This window comes from Pogona vitticeps, chromosome 9, assembly GCF_051106095.1.
Source record: "Pogona vitticeps strain Pit_001003342236 chromosome 9, PviZW2.1, whole genome shotgun sequence".
Lineage (NCBI taxonomy): Eukaryota > Metazoa > Chordata > Lepidosauria > Squamata > Agamidae > Pogona > Pogona vitticeps.
Genome location: NC_135791.1, coordinates 28051540 through 28076013, shown reverse-complemented (window position 1 = coordinate 28076013; position 24474 = coordinate 28051540). Strand labels below are relative to the sequence as shown.

At 46.3% G+C, this 24474-nt stretch overlaps 3 protein-coding genes and 1 long non-coding RNA gene across 9 annotated transcripts in view; 2 read left to right on the top strand and 2 right to left on the bottom strand.

The window, feature by feature from the left end:
* The first annotated feature begins 11 nt into the window (after positions 1–11).
* Positions 12–5778, top strand: LOC140701972 (uncharacterized). The gene is made up of 2 exons (XR_012081002.2): positions 12–1074; positions 3321–5778. It is a non-coding gene; the product is annotated as an uncharacterized LOC140701972 (long non-coding RNA).
* LOC110075723 (sphingolipid delta(4)-desaturase/C4-monooxygenase DES2) lies at positions 1829–9176 on the bottom strand. Of its 3 annotated transcripts, none has more exons than XM_078379868.1 (3): positions 7990–9176; positions 3617–4359; positions 1829–2275 (listed from the first exon to the last, which is right to left on the bottom strand). In XM_078379868.1, exons 1-3 carry the CDS (start codon positions 9122–9124, stop codon positions 2132–2134), a joined length of 2022 nt encoding a protein of 673 aa, XP_078235994.1. In that variant the 5' UTR covers positions 9125–9176; the 3' UTR covers positions 1829–2131. The 3 variants fall into 3 exon arrangements, with proteins under 3 accessions (XP_078235994.1, XP_078235995.1, XP_020642871.3); XM_078379869.1 differs by lacking the exon at positions 7990–9176 and adding an exon at positions 7299–7329; XM_020787212.3 differs by lacking the exon at positions 7990–9176 and adding an exon at positions 5927–6058.
* Positions 7796–20018, top strand: POLR2I (RNA polymerase II subunit I). The gene is made up of 7 exons (XM_078379991.1): positions 7796–7800; positions 8269–8418; positions 9415–9469; positions 16817–16890; positions 18974–19048; positions 19342–19393; positions 19818–20018. The coding sequence occupies exons 1-7, from the start codon at positions 7796–7798 to the stop codon at positions 19878–19880; spliced, it is 474 nt and encodes a 157-aa protein (XP_078236117.1). The 3' UTR covers positions 19881–20018.
* The window catches only part of OVOL3 (ovo like zinc finger 3), a 10239-nt gene continuing 3329 nt past the window's right edge, over positions 17565–24474 (bottom strand). Inside the window, exons 1-5 of one of the 4 annotated variants that reach the window (XM_078379872.1) lie at positions 23724–23847; positions 23333–23379; positions 22882–23042; positions 22028–22211; positions 17565–20785 (exon numbers count right to left, since the gene is read on the bottom strand). In XM_078379872.1, the coding sequence (XP_078235998.1) occupies positions 20493–20785; positions 22028–22211; positions 22882–23040 (636 nt within the window). In that variant the 5' untranslated portion in view covers positions 23041–23042; positions 23333–23379; positions 23724–23847 and the 3' untranslated portion in view covers positions 17565–20492. Of the gene's footprint in view, positions 20786–22027; positions 22212–22881; positions 23043–23332; positions 23880–24474 lie in introns of those variants that run through there. The other 3 variants (XM_020787234.3, XM_020787235.3, XM_078379871.1) reach the window with 3 other exon arrangements.

Sequence of the window (24474 nt, the reverse complement as noted above, 5' to 3'; positions counted from 1 at the left end):
CCTTCTCTTGCCCGGACCCCGCCCCTCGCCCCCTCGGATAAAATGAACCAATAGAAATCCGGGTTCATATCGGAGTCGCGTGGGAATGGCGAATGGAGAGGCGCGATGCAGATAAACGAGTGTGATTGAAGCCCACTTAACTTGAGGGCACAGTTGTGGGCCTTGGAGTCGGTCGGCCCCGCCTGTGAAAGGCGGAAGGGCCGTTGCTCTCGGCGGGGAGATGGGCGGCGGCGGCGGGAGGAGGAGGAGGAGGAGGGGAAGCGATAAATGTTCACGAGCCCCATCTTTCTTTCTTTCTTTCTTTCTTTCTTTCTTTCTTTCTTTGCATCAGGGCGTTGCACGCTATAACATTATGGGCGTACATGCCATGTAGGTAAACCAAATTAAAATAGTTACTTGTCACCAAAATTGGGCTACTTCAATAAGGTTATCTCAGCCATTTGTTGACCCTTCTTTTTGTACGGGAGTAGCGGGCATACATTGCACGTACATTGATTGCTGGATGGATTAGATTTCTCCACAGCCAGAGAAAATGTGCCCTCTGTCCAGGTACTTGGTTGTTCCTTAATCTTCCTACTTCAATTTGAAGCCTGTTAAGTGACTTACTTCTAGATAGTCCAGCTGGAGTCTCGTCCTGGTGGAAGACGCTCTTCAGCATTCAGCCGTTTGGCAAGGCGTGTTGTTTTCCCTCTCCATAGACTCAGACTTGCCTCTTCATACCCCTTCATGGATTGCAGTCAGAGCTATAGTTTTTCCATTAGTCATGTATGGAAGTGAGAGCTGGACCATAAAGAAGGCTGACCGCTGAAAAATTGATGCTTTTGAATTGTGGTGCTGCAGGAGAGTCCCCTGGACTGCAGGGAGAACAAACCTATCCATTTCGAAAGAAATCAACCCTGATTGCTCACTGGAAAGACAGATCCCGAAACCGAGGCTCCAATACTCTGACCATCTCATGAGAAGACTCCCTGGAAAAGACCCTGATGTTGGGAAAGTGTGAAAGCAAGAGGTGAAGAGGACAACATGGTTGGACAGTGTCATCAAAGTTACCAACATGGATGTGATCAAATTCCGGTAGGCAGCTGAAGACAGGAGGGCCTGGTGTGCTCTGGTTCATGGGGTCGCAAAGAGTCGGCCATGACTAAACAACAACAACTTCTGGTTTAGTATTTAGAGCTTGAGAGGTGTGCAGAAATTTTCCTCGATTTTAGCCATCGTCTAAGAGGTTGAGGTTCATGAAGTGGATGGACAGGTTAGCTGCTATATTATCTTATTTCATTCATTGTTAGCTAATACCTCTGGATGTACTTCTAGAGAGACAATGACAGCCAAATAATAGACTTTTTCAATGGGGTTACGTTTCAAGCAGCCCGTAATAATCCTGCATCTTTGGGAGAAGGGAGGGGGTATAAATATTGAAACGAAATGGCCTGAATTCAGTTTGGTGCTGGTGCCAGGTGAACAGGTGGCTCTCCTGGTATGTACAGTGCAGATGTCTGCACACACACGTGCACGCATGCACACACATGCACACAAACATCTGATCATGGCTCACACATAACTTGGAGTAAGCTACCTCCTACTCTGAACTGTGGTTTGCTGTTTGCTGTCAAGTTGTTTTCTACTTAGAGTGACATTATGAATAAGGGAAAGCCAAAAGATCCTGTCGCTAAGAGTCCTGCTTCATCTTGCCTCCCTTAAATTAATCCCAAGAGATTAAACAAAGCCAAACCTCATCACGGTAGCATTTGGTGACCGTTGAGGCATGAGAATTTTTTAGGCCTGTCCCGCAGTTTTTAAGGACCCACCAGTTACTTCTTTAGCATGGTTATGAGAGGTAGGACAGCATAAGCCATTTTTATTCTGCAAGACCTGTGTTGACTCCATGACAGAGTGTGATGTCAATGAAAAACCAAAAATATGCTTCTAGTCCCTTAGAAGCCATCAGCTGTGCCTCTTGTGTCTTGGGGTCTGCCACATTTCTCATTTTTATTTTCTAAAAAACTTAATCCAGTTCGGGTTTTGAGAACAACTTCAGTAGATCCCATCTCTGTTTCTCTAACCGCCCTCCCCCCCAGGATAGGGTGGACTGTGTGCCATTTGGATGGGAGGAGGAGAATGCTTTCCTGTTTCATATGATGCTGGCCACCTTGTATTTTCTCTTCACACGGGCAAAAGGGCCCAGCGCGTTTTTGAAAACAAAGTCCCAAAGGACAAGGATCCAGGAGTTGTGGTAAGGAAGGGTGTTGTAATACTCAGAGGCAATCTTCTTCACCTGGAAGGAGAAAGATGCCACAGTAAAGTCAGGTAAAACAGCTGCATGAAAAAGAAGCTGCCATGCTGGTTATGGGCACTGACTCCAGTAAGTCTCTGATGGATCAGACGGGGACCATTCTGGTATGCATGAGTGGTGGGGGAGGAATGTGGTACCTTGAAATAGTAACCCAGTCATTGCTAAACTGTGCACCTTTATGAATTAGTGCTCTGGCATGTCCACGGACAGAAGTGTCATGATAGGCCTTTTGTATTAGTAGTTTCTTAACTGGTCAGAGAACAGTACACGTATCCAATATGCTAAAGTAAATGTGTTCCCTGGATGCCTTTATTTTACCAGTCCTATGCCCCCAGTGAGTTCTCCAGAGTCCTAGTCTATCATTCTATTATTTATTTATTTAAAATATTTTACCCCACCTTTCTCCTTAAAAGGCCCCAAAGTGGCTTGCAACATTAAAAGGACAATATTTAAAAGCAAAAAAACAGTAAATATACAAATATTTAAAAATAATTAAACAAGTATATTAAAACAGTTAGTAAGATCAATACTAAAAACATGCTATCCACTATGCCACACTGGAAGTCCATCTGTGTTAATAGCTGTACAGTGAGAAAAGCAGAAAGGGGAGGGGGCAGGTGTCCACCAAGAACAAGCAAAGGTCTTCTGGAATTTTAGAAACTAACCTGTTTTTCTTGCATTAAGAGTGGATTTCTCCAGATGGGCAGTATAAAAATTAAATAATCAATAAATTAAGCTTTTGGGGATTGCAGCCCACACTTGCATCCCTCTTTAGTCCTTCAGGTGCCACAGGACTCTTTCGTTTCTTTGGGCAAGATTGCAGTGAGCTGTTAGGGCCAGAACCTAACACTAGATTTCCATTTAAAGGGGGGCTGTGCTGGCCAGCAAGAAATGTTATCCAGTTGGCCTTAGTTGACTCTCTAAAGAAATGCGCCACCTAAAATATAATTGAAAATATAATTGCCAACTTTACTTGTACAAGAGCTGTAATTATTACTGTATTTTTTCCTTCTACTTCCTGTTGTAGGGCATAGAAGAAATGTGTCAATTGCATCAAAAGACCTGTCTTTTCAGAAATTGACATCAAGGTGCAATCTAATAGCTGCATAACTGCCACTGATTCAACAAGCCTTCATTTTCCATTTTGGACTTAATCTACTTGCAAACCTCATGGCTAAAATCTGCAGCAAAATTTTGCAACGATCATGCTTCTTCCCTCCCCCTGCCATATTTTGTTACCACTGAGGCTGATGACAAGTTCTCCAGAACTCAAGCATTTGCACACTACTATGGAATTTTGTCCACAGGGCAGGTGGCACTCACCTGTGGTAGCTTACTTCCAGGAATGCTGGGGAAATCATGATGTTCCATGTGGTAGCCCACGTTGAAGGTGATCCAGTTCAAAGGCCCATAGTAGGAGACGGTATCATGTCCTTTGGCATACATGTAGTGTTCTGCGATAAAGTGGCCTGAGATGGGGTGAAGGCCCATGGCCAAGATGGACCCAGCGACCATGTAGAGCACAGGCTTGAGTCCCCAGAAGCTATAGATGAGAAGATCGTAGGCCAGCTGGATGGCAACGTTGATGAATTCCATTTGGGAGAAAGGCTTGGGATTGACGTGGAGCGGCCGCAAGACGTAAAAGACTGGCTGCAAAAAGAGCCAGATCATCTTTCGCAGGGGGGAGTTGAAGAATCGACCCTCAAACTCAGTGGGGACATCGACATCCAGCCCATCCCCAGCCAGGTAGCGGTGGTGGTCAATGTGGTATTTCTTGAAGGAGGTGGCATAGGGAACTCCAATGGGCAGGTTGGCAAACATACTGAAGAAGCGGTTCCACTTGGCCATTTTGTTGCCAAAGGCCACATTGTGGGAGATGTCATGGATGGCCAGGGTCATAGAATGGTTGAGGCATCCCCCAAAGACATAGGCCCAGAAAAAGACCCACTTCCAAGGCAGCTCTTTCACCAGGTAGCAGGCTATCATCTGTATAAGGACCATGAGGGTCACCACCCACTTCAAGTTCGGATCAGGGCCCATCAATTTCTTTATCTCTGGATATTTTGCTAGGTGGCAGAAAGAAACAGGAAATTAATTGACATTAGAGTTATTGCTTGGTGGGGCAGTGAAAGTGGCCCCAAGGGTCGGACAAGAGATTTACAATGATACATTTGCTTATACAGGAACAATCTCACTGAATATATGGGCTATACATCTAAGTAAATGTGTGGAAGTGCTCTGAGAGCTATTTCTGGTTCATCAAGGCTCAAGACTGGCTGTCTCAAGAAAAGAAACCAGCTCCATCCACTCATACATGATTCTGCTGATTTTTTGGCTATTACCACATGTATAACAGCCCTTTTTGTGGTGAACAACTGGGTGGAAAAAAGGTTTTACTCATTTGTTGTTATACTAGAATTTAGGCTTAGGATCAAAACAATTAGAATACAGTAGTAGGAGACTCAGGCTAGAGAAGAGGAAGTCCTTCTTCATGTTACACATAAGAATCAAGCTGTAAGATTCCAATATGCGTGTTGGGGGGGGTATCTGCCTGCCAGCTTAGCCAGCCGTGCAGACAAATTAGCACAGAAGAGAACAATGCATGGTGCCCAGACAGGATGTTACCCTCTTTTTCCTCAATGTCAGACAGCAGACCTCTGAGCTCCAGCCACGCTGCCCTACTTGTAGGCTTCCTAGAGAGGCACCAGGTTGGCCCCTGTAGGAACGGCCTGCTGGAGGCGGCAGGTTTTGGCTTATTCCAGCTTTAGACCTCTTCTTACATTCTTTACCACTCCTGCTGGTAAAGAATGTAAGAAGAGAGTGGATGGAGAATCCCAACAGAAAATGCATAAAACTTTACCAGTGCTCTCACTTGCTTAAACTCTTAGTGAATCCAGTTGCTAAAGCAATTATTGTTGGTTGAAATGTCTGATAGGACAGGGTCAAGGTCGGCAATCTCCTGCCTTGTGTGGCCTACATTTGTCTTGTGACTAAGATACTTTTCAACAGACAAAGTGACCATCAATGTGATGCCACCCCCTCCTACATCTTTTCAACCCCAATTTTTCCAGAAAAACCTTGGCACGGTCCCTTAGTTCCAACACCCCCATTTCCCATTCCCTTTTCTCTCTGGGTCAGGTGTCAGATAGCAATCCTGTAGTGGCAGAGTCCTGTCTGCTTGTACTCTGGGAAGTGCCGCACACAAGGAGAGCAATACATACATTGAAGGATATGTACTGATCGAGTTCTCTTAAGAAACAAGGCTTGACTCATCTGAGTTCTGTGCATTCTTAGCTTTAAAAAAACACTGAATGAAGCCGAGTCCACTTTGTACCTTACGATTAGAAACAACCCCTGCGACCAAAGCAGTAGGTGGCCATTTGACAAAGGTGCTCACCAGGAAGCTTCTTTACCTTAGGATACCTTAATTGGGTGGTTGCTTCTTCCTTGACTAATTATTTCATTAAATCAGGACTTCTGCATTACTTTCTCTTCTTATAATGCCTCTCTGATTCTGAACATTTCCCTGAAACTTCAGTCCAGTAAAACATTCTTCCCATTCAGCCCTGAGCTGCTAACCCAGTTACAGCATCTAAAAAGGTTGTGGGCAGAACCAGCCCATTACAAACTCACCCAGAATCTCCTTCCTTCTGTTGCTGTGGGGCTGCTCTGTGTAGAGCCATTCAAAGTCATCTCGGCTCCCTGCGTTCCCCATGGAAAGCTCTCTGAGCTGGACCCCAGGTTGTGTGCTCTTTTGGCGTGCCCCTCTGCTAATGATCCTTTCAGCTGCCCTCTGTCACTAGGTTCTCTCTTTCTCAGAAATACCCTCATGGAGAGATTCGATGCCCTCCCACCTGCTGCTATGCAAAAGCACCTGCTCAACCTGTTTGTCTTCCTTGCAAAGGGTCAAATTTTCAATGGTGTGTGAAACAAACAGTTCTATGTACATGTTTCTGAAGGTGAACTGCACTACAAGTTGTTCACATGGCCCACTCAGCCATTTCTTTGACCAGGAAATGAGATGATTCCATCAAGCTGTTTAGTAAATTTACTTCAGGCAGTTTGGAGTAAAAGCATCACACCTTACTCTTCTTCATCCCACTTCACAGCAGGAACCCTAAGGCTGAAAGACTGCCTCGGGAATGCAGGCTGCATCAAGGCAAAGAGAAATGGGGAAAACGGTCTTGCATTTGCAGAATAAGATGGGTAACAAGAAGTCCTTAGAAGTAACTTATTACAACCAACTTACCTATAATTAATTCCTTTCTGTTAACAATGAAAGAAAGACTATATTACAGTGTGGTCACTTTATAGCTAGGGATGACAAAAGGCTTCCAATGTTATCTTCCCAACAGAAACAAATGGTGGAGACTGGGGGCAGAGTTGCTGTCCAGGAAAGCTCCATATAATCCATCTTGCTGTTGCCAAAGTCAGACCACTTTACTGAAATAAATGGGGCTAATGGATGCTTCCTTGTGCAAGCTCAGAAAATGTTGCATCATTCATAGAGCAAGTGGAGTAGACAAAGAGGATTCTCCTCTGTGGCTTAAAAACAAGCAAACAAACCCTACTTTATGACATGTAATAAAGGAAGTATTTCTAGTTCCTACTGATATTATGTCGGGCAAACCAGATGAATGAGCAACTTCCCAACTGGTGCTGATGATCCATTAATCTTTATGGGAATACATCAAACAAACAAACAAAAAAAGCTAATTTCTACCAGTTCTGAAACTGTGGAAGCCTCTGCTGGAAAGCTCCCTTGTTTGGCTGTTTTAACCATGTATTGTTTTTTTTAAACAGCATGGAAATCCCAGAACAGAAAAAGTTTTGATTTAAGGTGAAGTTATATCCTAGAAACAGAACAAATAAGTACAAAATCCAGACCAACTGCCATACCCTCTCAAAACATGGGAGCACTGATGCACCTCACTTTCTACCACAAGCAAAAACAATGTGTCAGCTGGACTCTCTGATTCCCCTCAAGAGAAACACTTCCACTTACCAGGGACTATGCACATCAAATACCAATGACACTGCCTTCATTCATATATAGATCAATTGGAGCAGTTCAGGAAAGACTATACAATTCTGGATAGGATGCATTCTGAAGCTGCCGTTTGTGGATGCTAGCCTGCTCAAAATTTGTGTTTCGTTTCTGCAATTCCATGCCGCTAATGATGTATCCATTTTCAAAGATGAAGGGGTTGATCAGTGGCCCACATTTCCTTGTTTTTAAATAAATAACTGAAGCACACTGTGCCATTTCTTATTCATCCTATGGCCATCTTTTTTAAAAAATTCTACCCCCTCTATATTTATTTTCTATGTTGTGTGAGGGTACTTTGGGGGTCTTTTGTAACATTCAAATGTCTTTCAAAATAATGAAATGTAACTATTTTAGTTACTTTAAAACCCAACTACAGTATAATGAGTGCTGTAATTTGGGGGCCTAGTACTATAATTAGATTTTTTTTTTTTTTAAAAAAGTAACCTTCTACAATGTGGTAAAAGTAATCAAAATCATAGGCTACAAACAACAGAGGTTGGAACTGAAACTAAAGACAAAACAGGATTTCTTTTCTAGGGCTTTGTAAGAGTCTGGCAATCAGGAAACCTTCATTTCCAACTTGTGTGTTCATCTAGGAAACCACATTCCCTCCCACATCCCTTGCTGTCGTATCCTTATTGCCTACCAAGAATTACTGTACTGTAATGCTCTTTCGTTGCGGCTGAAAAGCTCCTCTTCGCGGCTTTCTTTAACGTGCTTAACGTCTTGCAATTTGCTCTCTCGACTCGCTTACGGCTCGCCCTGGTGCTGATATTGTGGCCCACACTGTGCTTGCCTGGACGTGTCGCCTCGGCCCGGGGGAACCACTCGGGACCGCACCGTCGGAGCCTCGGGCATCCCGGAGGGGCCCCTCCCTCTCCCCCCCTCCCTCCCTCTCCCCCCCTCCCTCCCTCCGCTGGGAAAGGAACGACCCTCCGGTGGTGGTGGAGGCGCGTAACGCGTTCCTCGAGATACGACGCCCCTCCCCGGAGGGGGACCAGAGGCCGCGGGGCCTCGAGAAGCGCGCGGTGGATGAGGGGCCCCAGGCGCGCAGGCTGGTGACGTTCAACGCGAGGTAATGATGTCATAACCATGGGCTCCCGGCGGAGGAAGTCGGAGAAGCTTCGCGGCCTCCTCCTCTCCAGGGGCGCTCGTCCCTCTCCCGCCACCCTTCCAAGCCTGTCACGGCCCTCGGCGGCTTCCGTAGGTGGGGAGGGAGCGCGCCTCAGCGCTGGCGCCTGCGCACTTTGAGAGCGTGACGGCCCCGCCGTCCGTTTGGCCGCGCGTTGCCATGGAGTCGGAAGGGGCCTACGAGCCGGGCTTCGTCGGGATCCGGTTCTGCCAGGAATGGTGAGGAGGCGGCGGCCGCCGAGAGGGCGGCTGGCCGTGGGGCGCGGCGGAAGCCCCGGGCCGGCCCCGTTCCCCGGGGAGGGGGCGGCGGCGAAGGAAGGGGACTTCCATCCTCTCCCGCCGGCGGGGCTCTGCGGGCTCGGAGGGGGGGGCGGGTCGTCCGCCACGGGCGTTTCGGCGACGAAGGCGGTTCTGCGGCGCCTCCTCGGCCGTCCCCCGCGTTGCACAAAATCCTGCCGGGAGGAGAGTGTGGCGCATGAAGCGGGCTCCTCCAAGGGCCGGCCGTTCAGGATCTCTTGTAACGGCGCCCTCGAGGCGAGGCCCGCCCGGAGGCTTGCCTTGACCGAGGCCTCCCTCGCGTTTCCAGCCCATCCTTTCTCCTTCTTGTCCACCTTGGACACACAGACCTCTAGCTCTTTGTTTCTCAGCATGGCTGTTGCCGGCGGTGACCCGAGCAAGGGTCAAGCCTAACAAGCAGAAGTCAGAAATGTGCAGGTTAGGTGAGACGTTTACAATTTTGTTTGGTTTTGCATCTCAGGAAGCAAATTACCAGCTATTGGCAATTGTTTTAAATTGGTATCCAAAGATTTGGGAATGAATTCAGTTGCTGAAATAATATCACTACAGCTACCAACCTTTACTTATTCTCTAATTGACATACCACCTTTCTTTATAACGCTTAAGAATGCTCACATCCTCTTACTCGTTTTCTTTTTAACAGCAACAATATGTTGTACCCCAAGGAAGACAAAGAGAACAGGATCCTTCTCTATGCGGTGAGCATGTGGTGCTGGCAATGCCAAGCCATCTGATTCAGGCCAGCACAGGGAGATCCAGTGTAATTTCATCCAAATAGTTGTCTCAGGTGCATTACCTCTGTATCTTGACTTTCAACCAAGTTATTCAAACTGTTTGACCATTACTGTTAGCAATACACAACTCTGTTGCTATATCACAACAAGCTCATCTGAGTCAGGCGCTAAGTAGTACCAGATCATCTTAATGCTTGGATGAGAATGTGCCAAAGAACAGCACAGATCTCCGAGTAGGGCTGGGAAAGAATCCTGCCCATAAACCTGGAGAACAGCTTGGCTGACAGTGCAAAGTCAGGTGTGTGACAAACCCAGACCTACTGGGATCTGCCACACAGTTACACTAAGCTGCCACCAACCATTCCCTTTAAGAAGTCACACAGACCAGGGATGGATTTTTAAACAATAAAAGAATAAGGTTTATTTTAAATACAAACAGGGTAAATAAAACAATCAGGTGAATAAAATAAAGTAACGTGGCTTAGATTCACTCAGACATACATACAGTTTGGTTCACACAGAACCTTAACTTAAAGCACAGACCCTGAACCTATCAGTTCTGGCTAACCAACAGACACCTGAACCTATCAGGTTGGTACTCTGACACACAGTAGTACCCTGTCTGACACACAGACTTCCACAACAGCTTCTTCTTCCCAGCTGCTGCTTCGTCACAACCCAGTGTCTCTCAGCATCTCTTCTAGTGTGTGTGTCTCACCACACAGGCATCACATATTTATACAGTACAGCCCCTCCTCCTGATGTCCCGCCTTCCACTCCCCATAGGATGGAACTTTCCCTCCAAACCCATGACAGACAGGTAACATCAGTGCTGTATGTAACACCTCCCCTCTTTAAAAGTTGTTTTGTAGGGGGAAAGCTAAAAGTGCTTTTCACCAAAAAACAACCTGTATAAAATACACAACAACAGTTATACATACCATATTATACTTACTCATACTTACATTCTAAGTTAAACCATAGCAAATATGCATTTAAACATTTACCATATACATTACATCAATTTACCTTTATTCATACAAACCAATTCAAAAACCAGGTACATTTAACTTTTTGTCATCATTATATACATATAGTCCATGTTCTTTCGCCGTCTTCATTCTTCAGGTCTTCTTGATAAGGCGTCAGCAACACAGTTCACTGACCCTCTGACCACCTTCACTTCAAAGTCATAGTCCTGTAGGTTTAAAGCCCACCTCATAAGTTTGCTATTGTGGGTTTTCATTGTCTTTAACCATTGCAATGGTGAATGGTCAGTACACAGAATAAAATGTCTTCCCCAGATGTAAGGCTTGGCCTTCTGGATCGCGTAGACTATGGCCAAACACTCCTTCTCCACGGTTGCCAAATGTCTCTCACCTTTTTGAAGTTTCCTACTCAGGTAGGACACTGGATGCTGGTCACCATTCTCATCCTCCTGGCACAGAACTGCTCCTACCCCGCTGTTAGACGCATCGGTGTAGATGATGAACTCCCGGTCGAAGTCTGGAGCACGCAGGACAGGATAGTTGATTAACGCCTCCTTCAACCTCTGGAACGCCGCCTCACAGTCGCTGGTCCACGGGATGCGGTCATCAGCCGTCTTCCTCGTCAGATCGGTCAGCGGAGCCGCAATCTCGCTAAACCTCGGGATGAACTTTCTGTAGTAGCCCACCAACCCAAGAAATGATTTGACTTTTTTCTTGGTGTTGGGTCTAGGCCAATCACGAACAGCTTCTATTTTGGCCTCCAGGGGTTTTATCACTCCTCCCCCTACCATGTGACCCAAGTATTTTATTTCTGGGCTACCCAGCTGACACTTGCTGGCCTTTACTGTTAGCCCTGCTGCACTTAACCTCTGCAGCACTAACTCCAGGTGTATCAGGTGATCTTCCCAGGTATTACTGAAGATCCCTATGTCGTCAATGTAGGCCACTGTAAAGTCACTGAGCCCTGCCAAGGTCTGGTCCATCAGCCTTTGGAATGTGGCTGGTGCATTTCTGAGACCAAAGCTCAGGACTCGAAACTCATAGAGACCAAAAGGGCTGCAAAAGGCAGTCTTTTCTTGATCCCTGGGATCAATTCTTAATTGCCAATATCCCTTTACCAGGTCCAATGATGAGATGAACCGACAACCCCCTATGGTTTCAATCAGGTTGTCTAGCCTGGGCATTGGGTAGGCATCAGGAGTGGTTACACGGTTTAATTTCCTGTAATCAACACAAAACCTAATGCTCCCATCAGGCTTGTCCACAAGGACTATCGGAGAGGACCAAGGACTAGAAGAGGGGACGATTATATTCTCCCTCAGCATCTCGTCCAGCTCCTTCCGCACCTTGTCCCTATAGGGTCCCGTTACTCGGTATGGGGATACTGCCTGCGGGGGTGCATCCCCTGTGTGGATCCGATGCATCACTCCCTTCACTATCCCCGGCTTGTTGGAAAACACCTGTTGATATTTACTAAGCAGCATTTTTAGTTCTTGCTGCTGGTCTTGGGTGAGTGCAGGACTGATCTTTACCTCCTCTGGGTTGTGTTTTACTTCCCCTCTACCCTCCCAGAAGGGTAATTCAGCTTCCTCACTCTCAGCTGCTTTTATCGCGAATAAAACCCTCTGTTCCCCTCTGTAGTAGGGTTTCAGGGCATTCACATGAACCACCCTCCTTGCTTGGTTCTCCTCCTGCTCTATTAGGTAGTTCAGGTCTGACATCTTGGAAATGACCCTATATGGTCCTGCCCATTTGAGCTGCAGTTTATTCTCTCTGCAGGGCCTAAGCCAAAGCACTTCCTCCCCTGGGTCAAAGTGCCTCTCTCTAGCTTTGTGGTCATACCATGTTTTCTGTCTGACCTTCTGAGCTTGCAGGTTTTCTGCTGCCAGCTCTAGATTTCTCCTTAGGTCATTCATCAAGGTGTCTATGTAAGTCACAACGTCTTGTGGGTCATCCTGGGTGATCTGCTCCCAATTTTGTTTGATCAAATCAAGGGGCCCTTTCACCCTTCTCCCAAATAAAAGTTCAAATGGACTGAACCCGGTACTGGCTTGTGGCACTGATCGATAAGCAAACAAAAGGGATTGCAGCTTCTGGTCCCAATTGTTTGGATTCTCTGCCAGGTAAGCCCTAATCATGCGCATTAGAGTCCCATTGAACTTCTCAGTTAACCCATTACTTTCCGGATGATAGGCAGTGGTTTCCTTGTGCTTAATTCCACAGATTTGCCATAAGCGTTTCATGAGCTTTGATGTGAACGATGCTCCCAAATCTGTGATTATCTCTGAGGCAAATCCCATCCTGGACATATACCCCACCAAAGCATCGGCCACTGTGTTAGTTTCAATGTTAGTCAAGGGTATGGCTTCAGGATACCTTGTGGCATGGTCCACAATTGTTAGAATGAACCTGTTCCCCCTCTTTGTGGCCTTGGGCAAAGGTCCCACAATATCCACCCCTATGCATTTGAACGGAGTGTCAATCACAGGCAAAGGGCACAACTTTGCTTTGGTCCTGTCGCGGTTATTCCCCTGCCTTTGACACACATCACATTGTTTACAGAACTCCCTGATCTGCTTCCCTATGTCAGGCCAGTAGAAATTCTGTGTGATTCTCTGCTGTGTTTTGTTCACCCCTAAGTGTGCAGCAAACATGTCAGAGTGCCCCCTTTGTAAGATCATGGGGCGATACTTTTCAGGTACCACCAGCTGACTTCTGATCCCATCTCCCCCTTTTGAGATATTCCTCAGGGTTTCTCTATATAAAATCCCCTTTTTCTCCAGAAATCTCACTGGGGTTTCAGGTGTTGGCTGGGCGTCAGTCACCTGTTCAAAACACTTTTGGAGAGTGGCGTCCGCCTTTTGCTCCTGTCCAAATCTGCTGTCTGTGGTTAAGGTTTCCACCACAGCTTCTGAACTCCCCTCTGCTTCCGTCTCGGGCTCATCATTACCCCCCTGAACTGTCCCCGTGGTGGCTTGTGAGCGTGTAATCACTAGCACCCGTTTCACATGTTCAGCCAGGTCATTTCCCACGAGCACGGCTGCTGGCAGAGTCGATGAAATCGCTAGCCGCCAATCTCCCCTCCAGCCTTGAAAGTTGACAGGTACCTCTGCTACTGGCAGAGAGATTACCTGCCCCTCAATCCCTGCCACCTTTATGCTCTCATTTGGGATTATAAACTCCTGAGGAATAATATCTGGATGGCACAGGGTTACCTGGGAACAAGTGTCCCGCAGCCCCCTATACTGACGGTCAAGTATTCCTACGTCCACCCCGGCTGTCTCAAACAACTGGGAATCTGTTTTCACCAGCAAGCAGCGTTTTACCTCCACAAGAGGACCATTTTCCTCAGCCTGATCAGCATAGGTAGCTGTTCCAGACTGAGTAGCCATGGCAACAGGCTCCCTCTGTGACACTGAGCCTTGCTCTTTCTGGACACAGAACACAGCTTTTGGCTTGGTCCCACTAGAATTCTGAGGCACCATTCCTTTTAGCTGCTTTAATTTCTCACACTCTGAGATTAGATGACCCTTTCCCTGACAGAAATAGCATTTTCTGGTGTATTTTGATTCTCTCTCATCTTGTTTTGGTTTTCCCTCCAAATTCTGAGGTCTTAGTTTCATGTCTGAGGGCTTCCCTTCACCATGGGCCCCTCCCCCTTGCTGGCTTTTCCCTGGTCCCTGAGAGTACTTGCTGTAGGTTTCTTTGGGTTTCCCTACAGATTTCCCCTCACCCAAGGGCTTTCTTATTTGGGAAATAAAATCCGCGATCTCTGCGGCTGCTGCCACAGATTTCGGTTTCCTTTCCCTCACCTGGAATTTCAATTCCCCCTGCAGGACTGAATAGAACTGTTCCAGTGCTATCAAATCTTTAAGCTGTTCATAGGTCTCTGTCCCCTCCTGCGATAGCCATTTCTCAAGCAGCCTCACCAATTGGGCCCCCACTTGGGTAAAAGTCTGTTCTGGCTTCTTGGTTAGGGACCTGAATCTTTGTCTCAGCTGCTCTGCATTTATCCCATGTCTTGCAAACACCAGTTTCTTAAACTCTGCAAAATCTTTCATCAGTTCCTCAGGCATCTCGGCATAAACCTCAGCCAGGCTACCACTGATTAAAGACCGCATGATGGTCATCTTCTCAGTTTCCCTCACTGAGAAGTCCACAAACGCTCTTTCCACCAAGGAAAAGAACACCTCAGGACAATCTCCCTTGTGGTACACAGGGAATTTCTTCAGGTCAGCTTTAGACAGTTGGCCTCCCTCAGAATCCCTATTATTATTATTGTTCTGGTTCAACAGCTCCAGTTTTTTTAATTCAAACGCCATTTTCTCTCTCTCCAATGCCAATTCAAATTGTCTCTGTCTCTCTCTTTCCCTTTCCTCCATTTCAAATTGCCGCTGTTTCTCTCTTTCCCTTTCCTCCATTTCAATTTGCCTTTCCCTTTCCTCCCTTCTTTCTCTCTCTAATCTTTCCTCCACTTCAAATTGCCTCATCCTCAGTTCATGCTGTTGGACTATGAGCAATTTTCTGAGTTCTGGGTCTTGCTCTCCTGTGCTGTCACCTTGCACTGAGCCAAATTCCTCCTCAGAACCTTGGTCAATCTGGGGGTCTTTCACTTCACTCATGTCTGCTACTTTGCTTCGAGTCAAGGGCATAATCCCCCCTCAGAACAGGCTGCTTTAAAAGTCAAGCCTCAAAATAAAACGACCACTTTTTTTCTCTTGCCTCAGAACCAGCTCTCCCTAGAGATTGCTGCTGTTCTTCAGCACTAAATTTGCAACAGTATCGAGTCAGAGCCTACCCCCCTCTGCTGGGCCTCTCAGCTGGCAAGCTAGCTCGCTGTTGCTATGCAGTTTTGCCTCAGCTTTTTCCCGCCAAAACTAGGCTGCCTCAGAGCACCTTAATCTAAGTCTCCCCAGTTGGCACGTTCTTCCACTAGTGCACCTCCCCGTGAGGTACACCTAGAAGATTACCTACGCGCCTCAGACTGTCCCTGACTAAACCCCCCTTGCTCTGGGCACACTTGCCAAGGCTTTGCTGGACCACTGGACAACTGGACCAGTCGTATCCCACACGCTGGACACCAATCAATGTGACAAACCCAGACCTACTGGGATCTGCCACACAGTTACACTAAGCTGCCACCAACCATTCCCTTTAAGAAGTCACACAGACCAGGGATGGATTTTTAAACAATAAAAGAATAAGGTTTATTTTAAATACAAACAGGGTAAATAAAACAATCAGGTGAATAAAATAAAGTAACGTGGCTTAGATTCACTCAGACATACATACAGTTTGGTTCACACAGAACCTTAACTTAAAGCACAGACCCTGAACCTATCAGTTCTGGCTAACCAACAGACACCTGAACCTATCAGGTTGGTACTCTGACACACAGTAGTACCCTGTCTGACACACAGACTTCCACAACAGCTTCTTCTTCCCAGCTGCTGCTTCGTCACAACCCAGTGTCTCTCAGCATCTCTTCTAGTGTGTGTGTCTCACCACACAGGCATCACATATTTATACAGTACAGCCCCTCCTCCTGATGTCCCGCCTTCCACTCCCCATAGGATGGAACTTTCCCTCCAAACCCATGACAGACAGGTAACATCAGTGCTGTATGTAACAAGGTGGACACCAAGAGTCAGGCTCAGTAGAAGAAAACTTTCTGTTTCCCTTGATTATGTCTGCAGTCTTGGCTCTCCTGCTAAAAGAAAGTGAAATAAAAAACGGATTGTAATAGAGGAATCGGCTGAAGTGAGGAAAAAGTGGTTTTCTGTCTTGTCAGTCAGAGGGGGCCAACATCCATATAATATTTTGTCTGCTTCAAACAACAACATATACAGGAACCACTCTAGCATTCTTCAGGTTAAGTAACGGTCTCATTTGCCAGTTGTCAGTTTGGCCCTTGAATTCAGCTGCAGGACTTAAAGACCACACCCGAGTTCAGTTGCCTTTTTCAGCTGTGGTAATGAACTTGGTTCCAGCAGATACCCAGGTAAATGGACAAGCGAAGGGTGCCTTCCCATGTCTACTGCAGGCTACTGTTGGCAATGTAGCACTGACTTTGATAGCATTTGGGTTGAACCAGTAAGAGTTCTGTCTTCAGATAGGAGCTTGTGGTAGTGGCCAGCTGTTCATTATGGCAGCTCCTTGATTTCAGGAATGTAAAACGATATCTGCTGTGCTTGCTGAAACCCTTTATTGGCAGGCAGAGGTAGAGACAGGCTGCTTGCAGGCATGGAAGACCACCTTTTTGTTGTCCCATTTGCTTCCGTGGGACACAGGACATCTTACTCCTCTTTCTTCTTCTCTCAAGTGCCGGAATTGCGATTACCAGCAGGAAGCAGACAACAGCTGCATCTATGTCAATAAGATCACACATGAAGTAGAGTAGGTATTCGCGGTTGCCTTCCGGGGGCCTGTGTACATGGCTGTGCTGCTGTTGTTTTTCCTAATGCTGGAATAGTAACCACAGGGTGGAGGGATGGATGACCATGGTGATTGCTGGGGATTCAGGGAAGATTAAATCCTTTGGAAGAGGTAGCCATGTTCATCTTTGCAAGCATATCAGGCAAAATCCAAAGAAACAATCCCACAACTAAACAAAAAAGTCTTTAATGTGCCACATATTTTTGTCTTTTTAAAGTTTGGTTTGGCTTGGTTTCTTTGGATGTTTAAAAAAATCATTGTTACCAATCTTCAAAGGAGGCAGGAGAAGCAATTTCAATCTGTTTTGCTAATTTGATGACACAAATGTTTCTGAGAGAAACAGTAGCCAAGAGACTATTTCTTTTATGTGTTTACCTTGCAAAGATGCCATCACTAGGTCTGACTGCCAAGTTGTTACTGTATATCAAAATGTTGCTGTGGGTTATTTAACAGTTTTGAGGCACTTCTTGAATTTTAGATTGTATTTAGATTGTATTTATTCAATCAAGGAAGTAATTACTCACACTTGAAATAAGTATTCCTAGAAAACTTTTGCATTAACAACAGAATTGCAATAATGCAGCTGAGGCAATTTTTTAAAGTCTTTCAAAACCCATAAAACAACAACACCAGAATTCATCCTGCAATTTACTTTATTTGGTTTTTTTCATGGCACATTAAGGACTAACAGGTTTATTAGTCGCAAAGGCCAGTTTCCTGTTGCTAGTCCCAACTAAAATAGATCCCTTGGTTAAGTGGGATTTACATAAGTGTTGAGTTGCCATTTAGCAATCAGTTCAGTGAATCTGCTCTCTAACAAGGATTTCCTCAAGTAGATATTACCATCTGGGAATTTAAAAGAATGCTCTCCAGGGATTATCTTAACGTGCAGACGGATTTGGGCAGAATCAGAAAAGTGATTAGCTGTTGGGCGGGAGATCGATCGATCGATCGATCGATCGATCGATCGATCGATCGATCTATCTATCTATCTATCTATCTATCTATCTATCTATCTATCTATCTATCTATCTATCTATCTATCTATCTATCTATCTATCTATCTATCTATCTATCTATCTACTTGCCTTTCTCCTTAAACCACCCAAGGTGGCTGCATAATTAATATACAATACAGTGGTGCCTCGCTTAACGAGCGCACCGTACAACGATGAAATTGCATAGCGATCCCTTTTTTGGGATCGCTAATGCGATCGCTCAACATTTTTTTAATAGGGCAAAATTCGCTTTGCAAAGACCGGTAAGCGTTTCGCTTACCGATCTTCGCAAAACGAAGCCTGACGATCAGCTGTTAGGTGGCCAAAATGGCCGCCGGAAGCCCGGAAATGGCCCAAAATGGCCGCGCGCAGCGTTTTCGCGCCCTTGTTAAGCGAGGGGAGGGCGCGAAAATGGCTGCCAGCCATTAAGAAGCATTGCTGAACGGTGAGTATTTGGCCCATTTGGAACGCATTAAACCATGTTTAATGCATTCCAATGGAATTCCCTGCCCCGTTCAACGAAGCTTCAGCATAGCGAAGGTTAATCCGGAACAGATTAACCTTGCTATGCGAGGCACCACTGTATTTAAAAGCTAAGAACAGTAAGTAAATATTAAAAAGGATCAAACAAATAGCACACTAAAAATGTTAAACTAAATATCAACAACAGATTCAAAACAACAAGGCACAACACTCCGTTTAAAACCCCCTCCCAGATAGCCAGTCACTAAGGCTTCATGCCAAGAAGGAGGTGCAGAGGGGAGGGGGCTCAGCTGATGCAACCAACTCAGTTTAAGGGTTTTTATGGATTTTGAGAAAGTCTATAAGAAGTCAAATTCGAGGAGGAAGAGAAGGAGGAAAGACTAGAAGAAGAAAGGGGGGGAAGAGGGAGGACATCTCAAAAGCCAGGGCTTCATATTCATTGGGCCACCATTTAATGGTATTTTGGGGTATTTTTGTATGTCTGTGTTGTAAGGTACCTTATACATTATGAAATAAGCAGGCTTTATGTTGAAAGAATAAAGAACATAAAATTTGTATTTCAGTGAATTAACCCAAATCATCGCTGATGTTTCTCAGGATCCAACTCTGCCCCGAACAGAGGACCACCCCTGTCAGAAGTGAGTTGTAAGCCCTCACCATTCTCCCTTTAAGAAGGTGAACAAATGTGTCTCATAGGGTGGCCTCGGGCAAGATTATGGTGCTTAGAAACCCTCTACAGCAGCAGTTCCCAACCTTGGGTCGCCAGATGTCCTTGGACTGCATCTCCCAGAAATCCTGCCAGCACAGCAAGTGGTGAAGGCTTCTCGGGACTTAAAGCTAGAAACCACTGATCTACAGGGACCATTCCATGGTTACCCTCTGGATCTGTCCTGCCTTTCAACGAATAATGTGCATTTATTCTCTCTTCCAGGTGTGGTCACAAGGAAGCTGTATTTTTCCAGTCTCACAGTGCAAGGGCTGAGGTGAACAGATTTGTTTTTTGCTTTGGGGCAACAGGTGTTTCTAACTACCAGCCAACCCCCTCCGGCATGTTCTAAGTGATGGTATCCTGTCCAGCAGCATTTCAGCTAGTTGGTACTGAACTTGCATGCCATTTGTCCATCTACAGCCATATGTCTTCTTTGAATATTGTTTAACAGTTAACAGCTGACAAGTGAGTGAAATTCCGTTTGGGCTCTTTGTAACTAGAGTGGCATACAAATGCACAGGAATTTCTGTCTTGCATAGACAGCATTGCCAATGAGATTTGGTTTGCAGGCTGTAGATAATGGGAGTTGTAGTTCAAAACCTATGGCAAGTACTTCCTTGGGCAGAGCCTCTGGATGTCCCAAGGTTTTCATGTTCCCTCAGTGTCAGTCTAATCAAACCCTCTCCTTGGTCTTTTAGGATGCCATGAGGTTGTATTATGTTTGCACAGCCCCACACTGTGGTCACCGTTGGACAGAATGAAGGCTTTGGGGATGTCATCTGTCCTCATCCTCTTTCTTTGTTCTGATGGAACTGCCTGGAGAACCATCTGTTATCCCACTTTATTTGACTTTAGCTGGGTGAGGTTTATCTGTTAATAAAAATGGTTCATATTTTTTAGACCTGTCAAACTTGTACTTCTTCGCAGGGCTGGTCTTGGCCCATTTTGGCAGAACTAATGAACTTGGGCTGAAGCCTGGATTGAGACACATTTCAGCCCCTAAGAAATGAACACGTTCCTCTGCTATTTCCTCATGAAAGCCTACTTCCCCACCCTAAATCACCCGAGGGGAAGGAACAAGCTTCCTGCCTGCAAAAGCAGTATTGATTCAGGGCACGGGGCTCTCCTGACCATTTTCATGGCCTGCAAAATAGTTGATACAATACACATTATACAACATGTGTTATTTGACGGCTTTAGCTATTCTCTAGAGTCCATATTTTCATACTTACTTAGATCTGAACTTTCCCTTTTCAAGCAAAAGATCTGCTTAGCCTTGCTGTAGTTGGAGAAAGCACCTGTTTTGGACGGAAGTGAGCAGAGTTCCTCAGCCCGCCAAGCCACACTTTCAGCCCTACTCCTTGCCTTGGTCCTTAGTACAGAGAAGGATAGAAAAGGTGGAACTCTGCACGGAGGTGACTGGATGCTGACTTCTGGGAGTCCTCCCCTAAGAGGCCACGGATGGGGTGGACCTTGTGCACATGGCTGTAGTATTCATCACTCCCACTGCAGGTGAAGCCACACTCTTCGCAGACAAAGAGTTTGGAGCGACGCTCACGGTAGGCATAGTTCTGCTCGATTCTGTGGATTTTCTTGAGGTGGGACTCCAGGGAGCAACGCTGGGTGAAAGCTTTGTCACAGACCCAGCAGCGGTAGGGGCGGATACCTGTGCAGGAAACAAGGCAGAGTTTGCCACATTCAGGCTGAAGGACTGTGAAGCTGCCAGCATGTGTCCAGATGCTATGCCATATTCTCCTTCGCTGACTAGCCTGGGCTCATCATCTACCAGGCTAGGAGTGGGCGGAGCACGAGGGCAGGACCCCTGACTAAAGTTCTGCCACCCCACCCAGACCAACTGGATGCTCCTTGTTGGCAGGGTGTGCTCAGGCTTCCTTCTCCTTGTGCTGTCACCTCACCCCTGGCAGGGAGCCCAGCTCAAGGCCACCAGCTGAGCTTGGCCAGCCAGACATTCTCGGTTCCTTCCCAGGCCTCTTGGTGAGAAGGACTGCTGGTAAGGTGGGAGGTTCTGGGAAGGATCCTCAAATGATGCCTCCCAACCCTCGGCTGGTCTGATTCTAGGTCTGGGAACAATAAAGGAACAACAGGAATTAGTGCAACTGCAGTTGCATTTGAAAGAAGATGGTGATTTGTTTTCAAAATCTCAAACTGGCCCTTTAGAATGCTATATTGATAAAGGTTAGCAGTTGGGAGAATATGAGAATTAGAAACAAAACAAAATATGGTATATGAGAAATGGAATGGGATAACATTATCCAATTCAAATTTTCCAAGGAACAAAAAAAAAGACACAAATGTAATAATATGAAGGAATACACAGGCCCAGATAATACCCAAGCTGCATTAAACATTTGTGGTTTCATTGAGTTCCTGACTTTGGGTTCATACCGCTACTGCTGTCCACCAGGCAAAAAAGCATGCCTGTGGGCACACAGCACAATACATGGGATTGCTTCCCCCCCCCCCTTTGGGGTGAATTCTCCTTACAATTCTCTGGATTGCTTCTTTGTTCAGTGTGCAATTAAAAATGTTAAAACAGTCCCGTGAAGGTGTGGGCAGGAGTGTCTCCTCAGAGGAGTGGCTTGGCTTTTGGCACCCTTACGCTCCATGCAGGCGCTAAGTGCTACACCACGTTCTTCGAAACAGGTTTGAACCTGAACTAGAGGAAAATAAATTGGGAATGTATGACATAGTTGTTCAAGATGGAAGAGGGAGGACAGGGCTTTCGATCCTGCTCAGCGAGGAACCTTCCTACTTCATAGGGTTGTGGTGAAAAGATGGAAGGAAACCCCTGTTGGCTAATGCAACTGTAAACATATACTGAGGTGTTCCTTCTTTCTGTAAATCGAGAAAAAAGGGAAGTCTGCAGTGGGGAGGGGGCTGGGCCCACCTGTGTGTGTCCTCAGATGCCTCTTGAGGTCAAAGGTGTCATTGAAGCCCTTGCCACAGAATGTGCAGACATGCTTCTTGATGGTGCTGTGACACTTGAGATGCCGGTTCAGCATGCGCTGGAGTGGAAAGCATTTGCTGCACACAGGGCACCAGAATTCGGTCTGAGCTGGAGGGACCCTACCCTGGAGGGGGGAAAGGAAGAGGGGTGGAGAAGCTTTCTGGGACAAGGCCACACAAACACAGGCCCTGCCCTGAGATGATAATCTGAGAACAGCAAAGCTGGAGGGGTCCTGATGGGTCATCAAGTCCAGCCCCTGTCGAAGAAGCACCCTGGGGAATTGAACTCCCAACTCTGGCTCGATCCCTAAACTCCTGAGCTGTCCCGCAGTTCATCACAACCTAAAAGGCTGGAAATGCAGCAGGATTTGTAATTAGGCTTCTTTCAAGAACTGATGGATTTTTGAGCTGGAGTTTGAAAGTGTGGTGGGGGGATAGCGCTAGATTGCAAGATGTTTACAACAGAGAAGACTGAAGAGAACTTTGAAATGCAACGTAATCCAACTATTATCTAAAACTTTGCTTCTGAAATCTATCTTCTCACCTGCAAAGAACTCACCAAAGTGTCTTGGGAAATTCTTAGTCTTTTAACCTCAGCTGGAAAGAATGTTGCTGGCCTGCCTTACAGGCAGCTTGTGAAAATGACTAAAATAATATGTGATGCTCTGAATGCTGGGAACAGCACAAACTCTCAGCCCTCCACTATTACCTTGCTATAAGACAGTATCCCATCAACATTCCCCAGAGATGTCGAAGACCAAATCACCAAGCCATGTGAGGCCAGCCTGTACTTACCATGATGCTATGAAGGCCTTTTCTCGTGGCGCACGGCTGGGAGTACAACCAGCTTTGGACATGGTCCTGGAAATCTCCGCCAGTCCCCTCTCTCGGGCTCATTCCACCATCATTTGCAAGAAGGATGTGGGGGTCTGCAAGTGGATTCTGGATTTTCATACCTTGTAAAAGATCCAAGCCACTGCTCACTCACAGGAGCCCTGCCCTCGACAGTGCTGACTTGTAGAAGGTTGAGGCAGGAAGGTATGTATGTAACTTGGAGAGGAAAGGAAGGACGTGGTAGCTCAAGGCATATGTTGGGCTTGAGGCAACAGGATTTATGCGCCACTGCTGGAGCACCCCACCCGCTTCTGTGGCAGCACGCGGCAGCCCCTTTCATGGGGCAGGTCAGGAATTCTTTTAGCAGGAAATCTCTGGTGAGCCTGATGAGCCCTGGTTCTTAGCCGCTCACCTTCTAGGACTGACTGTATTCTGGATCTCAGCTTCCAGAATCCTGTCCTGAAATGTTGAATTGGAGTGATGGGAGTTTACATCCAAATAACAGGCAGACCAGAGAGGAAGTACAACTGACTATAGTATGCCAAGGGAACATTTCGTTCCGCAGTGGTCTCACCCCAATTCCCTTCAGCCTCAACTATTCCAGCCAGTAGTGAGAGCAGAGGGCGACAGGTTCCACACTCCTGAAAGGCAGAAACATTGGGGAGCTCTTGCCTGACCTGCTTCACTTTCCACTCTTTGGCTAAGAGTTCAAACCTACATGGAGAAATGTAATTCCAGATATATTTCTTGCACGCACACACATACACCACCACCCCCGCTCCGTATCCAACAAGGATGCTTACCTGGGATGTACGAGTCTCCCCGGAGCTGATCTGAGAGCTTTCCCCAGTTCTGGGACGCTAGCTGTGCTGAGCTACGCCGCTTCACCAGGAAGGATTTAGGCATTGTTGATGTGATGGAGAGCTGGTGCAAGGGGTTCTCCCTGCACCTGGATCAATCTGGGCACATCCAGTTAAACAATGTTGGAATTGTGATCAACAATGGATCAACACCTTAAAATAAAGCTCTGAAATCTGAGGGAAGGAAACATTCCTGAGGCAACCAGTCTGGAATCAAAGAGTTCTAGTTCCTATTCTGGACTTTGGATTCCAGATTTCAGTTTCTCATCTAGAACTGAAGTCCCTAATTCTTGAATATAGAATTTGCTTTTTGCTTGCAGATGTGTGCAGCATCACAGAATCCTCTAATTCTAGGCTGCTGGCAAATCCAGGTTGTAGGATTTTAAACCCTGTTTCTACTAAAACCCTGAAGTTCATCATCCAGAGGTCAGCTGCAGAATTATGGCTCAAGCAGTTAGCCATATCCTAAGAATCACATGGTCCCTCCCAGCATGTGCTCAGCTGAGAAATTTATGATAAGCCGTGGAACTGAACTCCAAAGTCCTTTCACACAAGGTCCAATCCTTGCCTTCTCTTCCCAACCCCACCCCAAGCATTCTTCGGTAACCTAATTTAGGAGAAAATAATTTTAGTTTTTGCTGCTCTTATCAGAAACTGGGAGATTGAAAACAGTGGCCTGCAAATCAACCTGATG

Excerpts from the sequence above, each read along its gene's own strand:
- LOC110075723 (XM_078379868.1), bottom strand. The coding sequence starts at position 9,124 with ATGCTGAGAAACAAAGAGCTAGAGGTCTGTGTGTCCAAGGTGGACAAG. Across the intron at positions 4,360-7,989 it reads TTACAGTACAGTAATTCTTG|CAAAATATCCAGAGATAAAG; the intron begins GTAGGCAATAAG and ends TCTGCCACCTAG. Across the intron at positions 2,276-3,616 it reads CTGGAAGTAAGCTACCACAG|GTGAAGAAGATTGCCTCTGA; the intron begins GTGAGTGCCACC and ends TTCTCCTTCCAG.
- POLR2I (XM_078379991.1), top strand. Across the intron at positions 8,419-9,414 it reads CTGGTGACGTTCAACGCGAG|CAACAATATGTTGTACCCCA; the intron begins GTAATGATGTCA and ends TCTTTTTAACAG. Across the intron at positions 19,049-19,341 it reads GAGGACCACCCCTGTCAGAA|GTGTGGTCACAAGGAAGCTG; the intron begins GTGAGTTGTAAG and ends TCTCTCTTCCAG.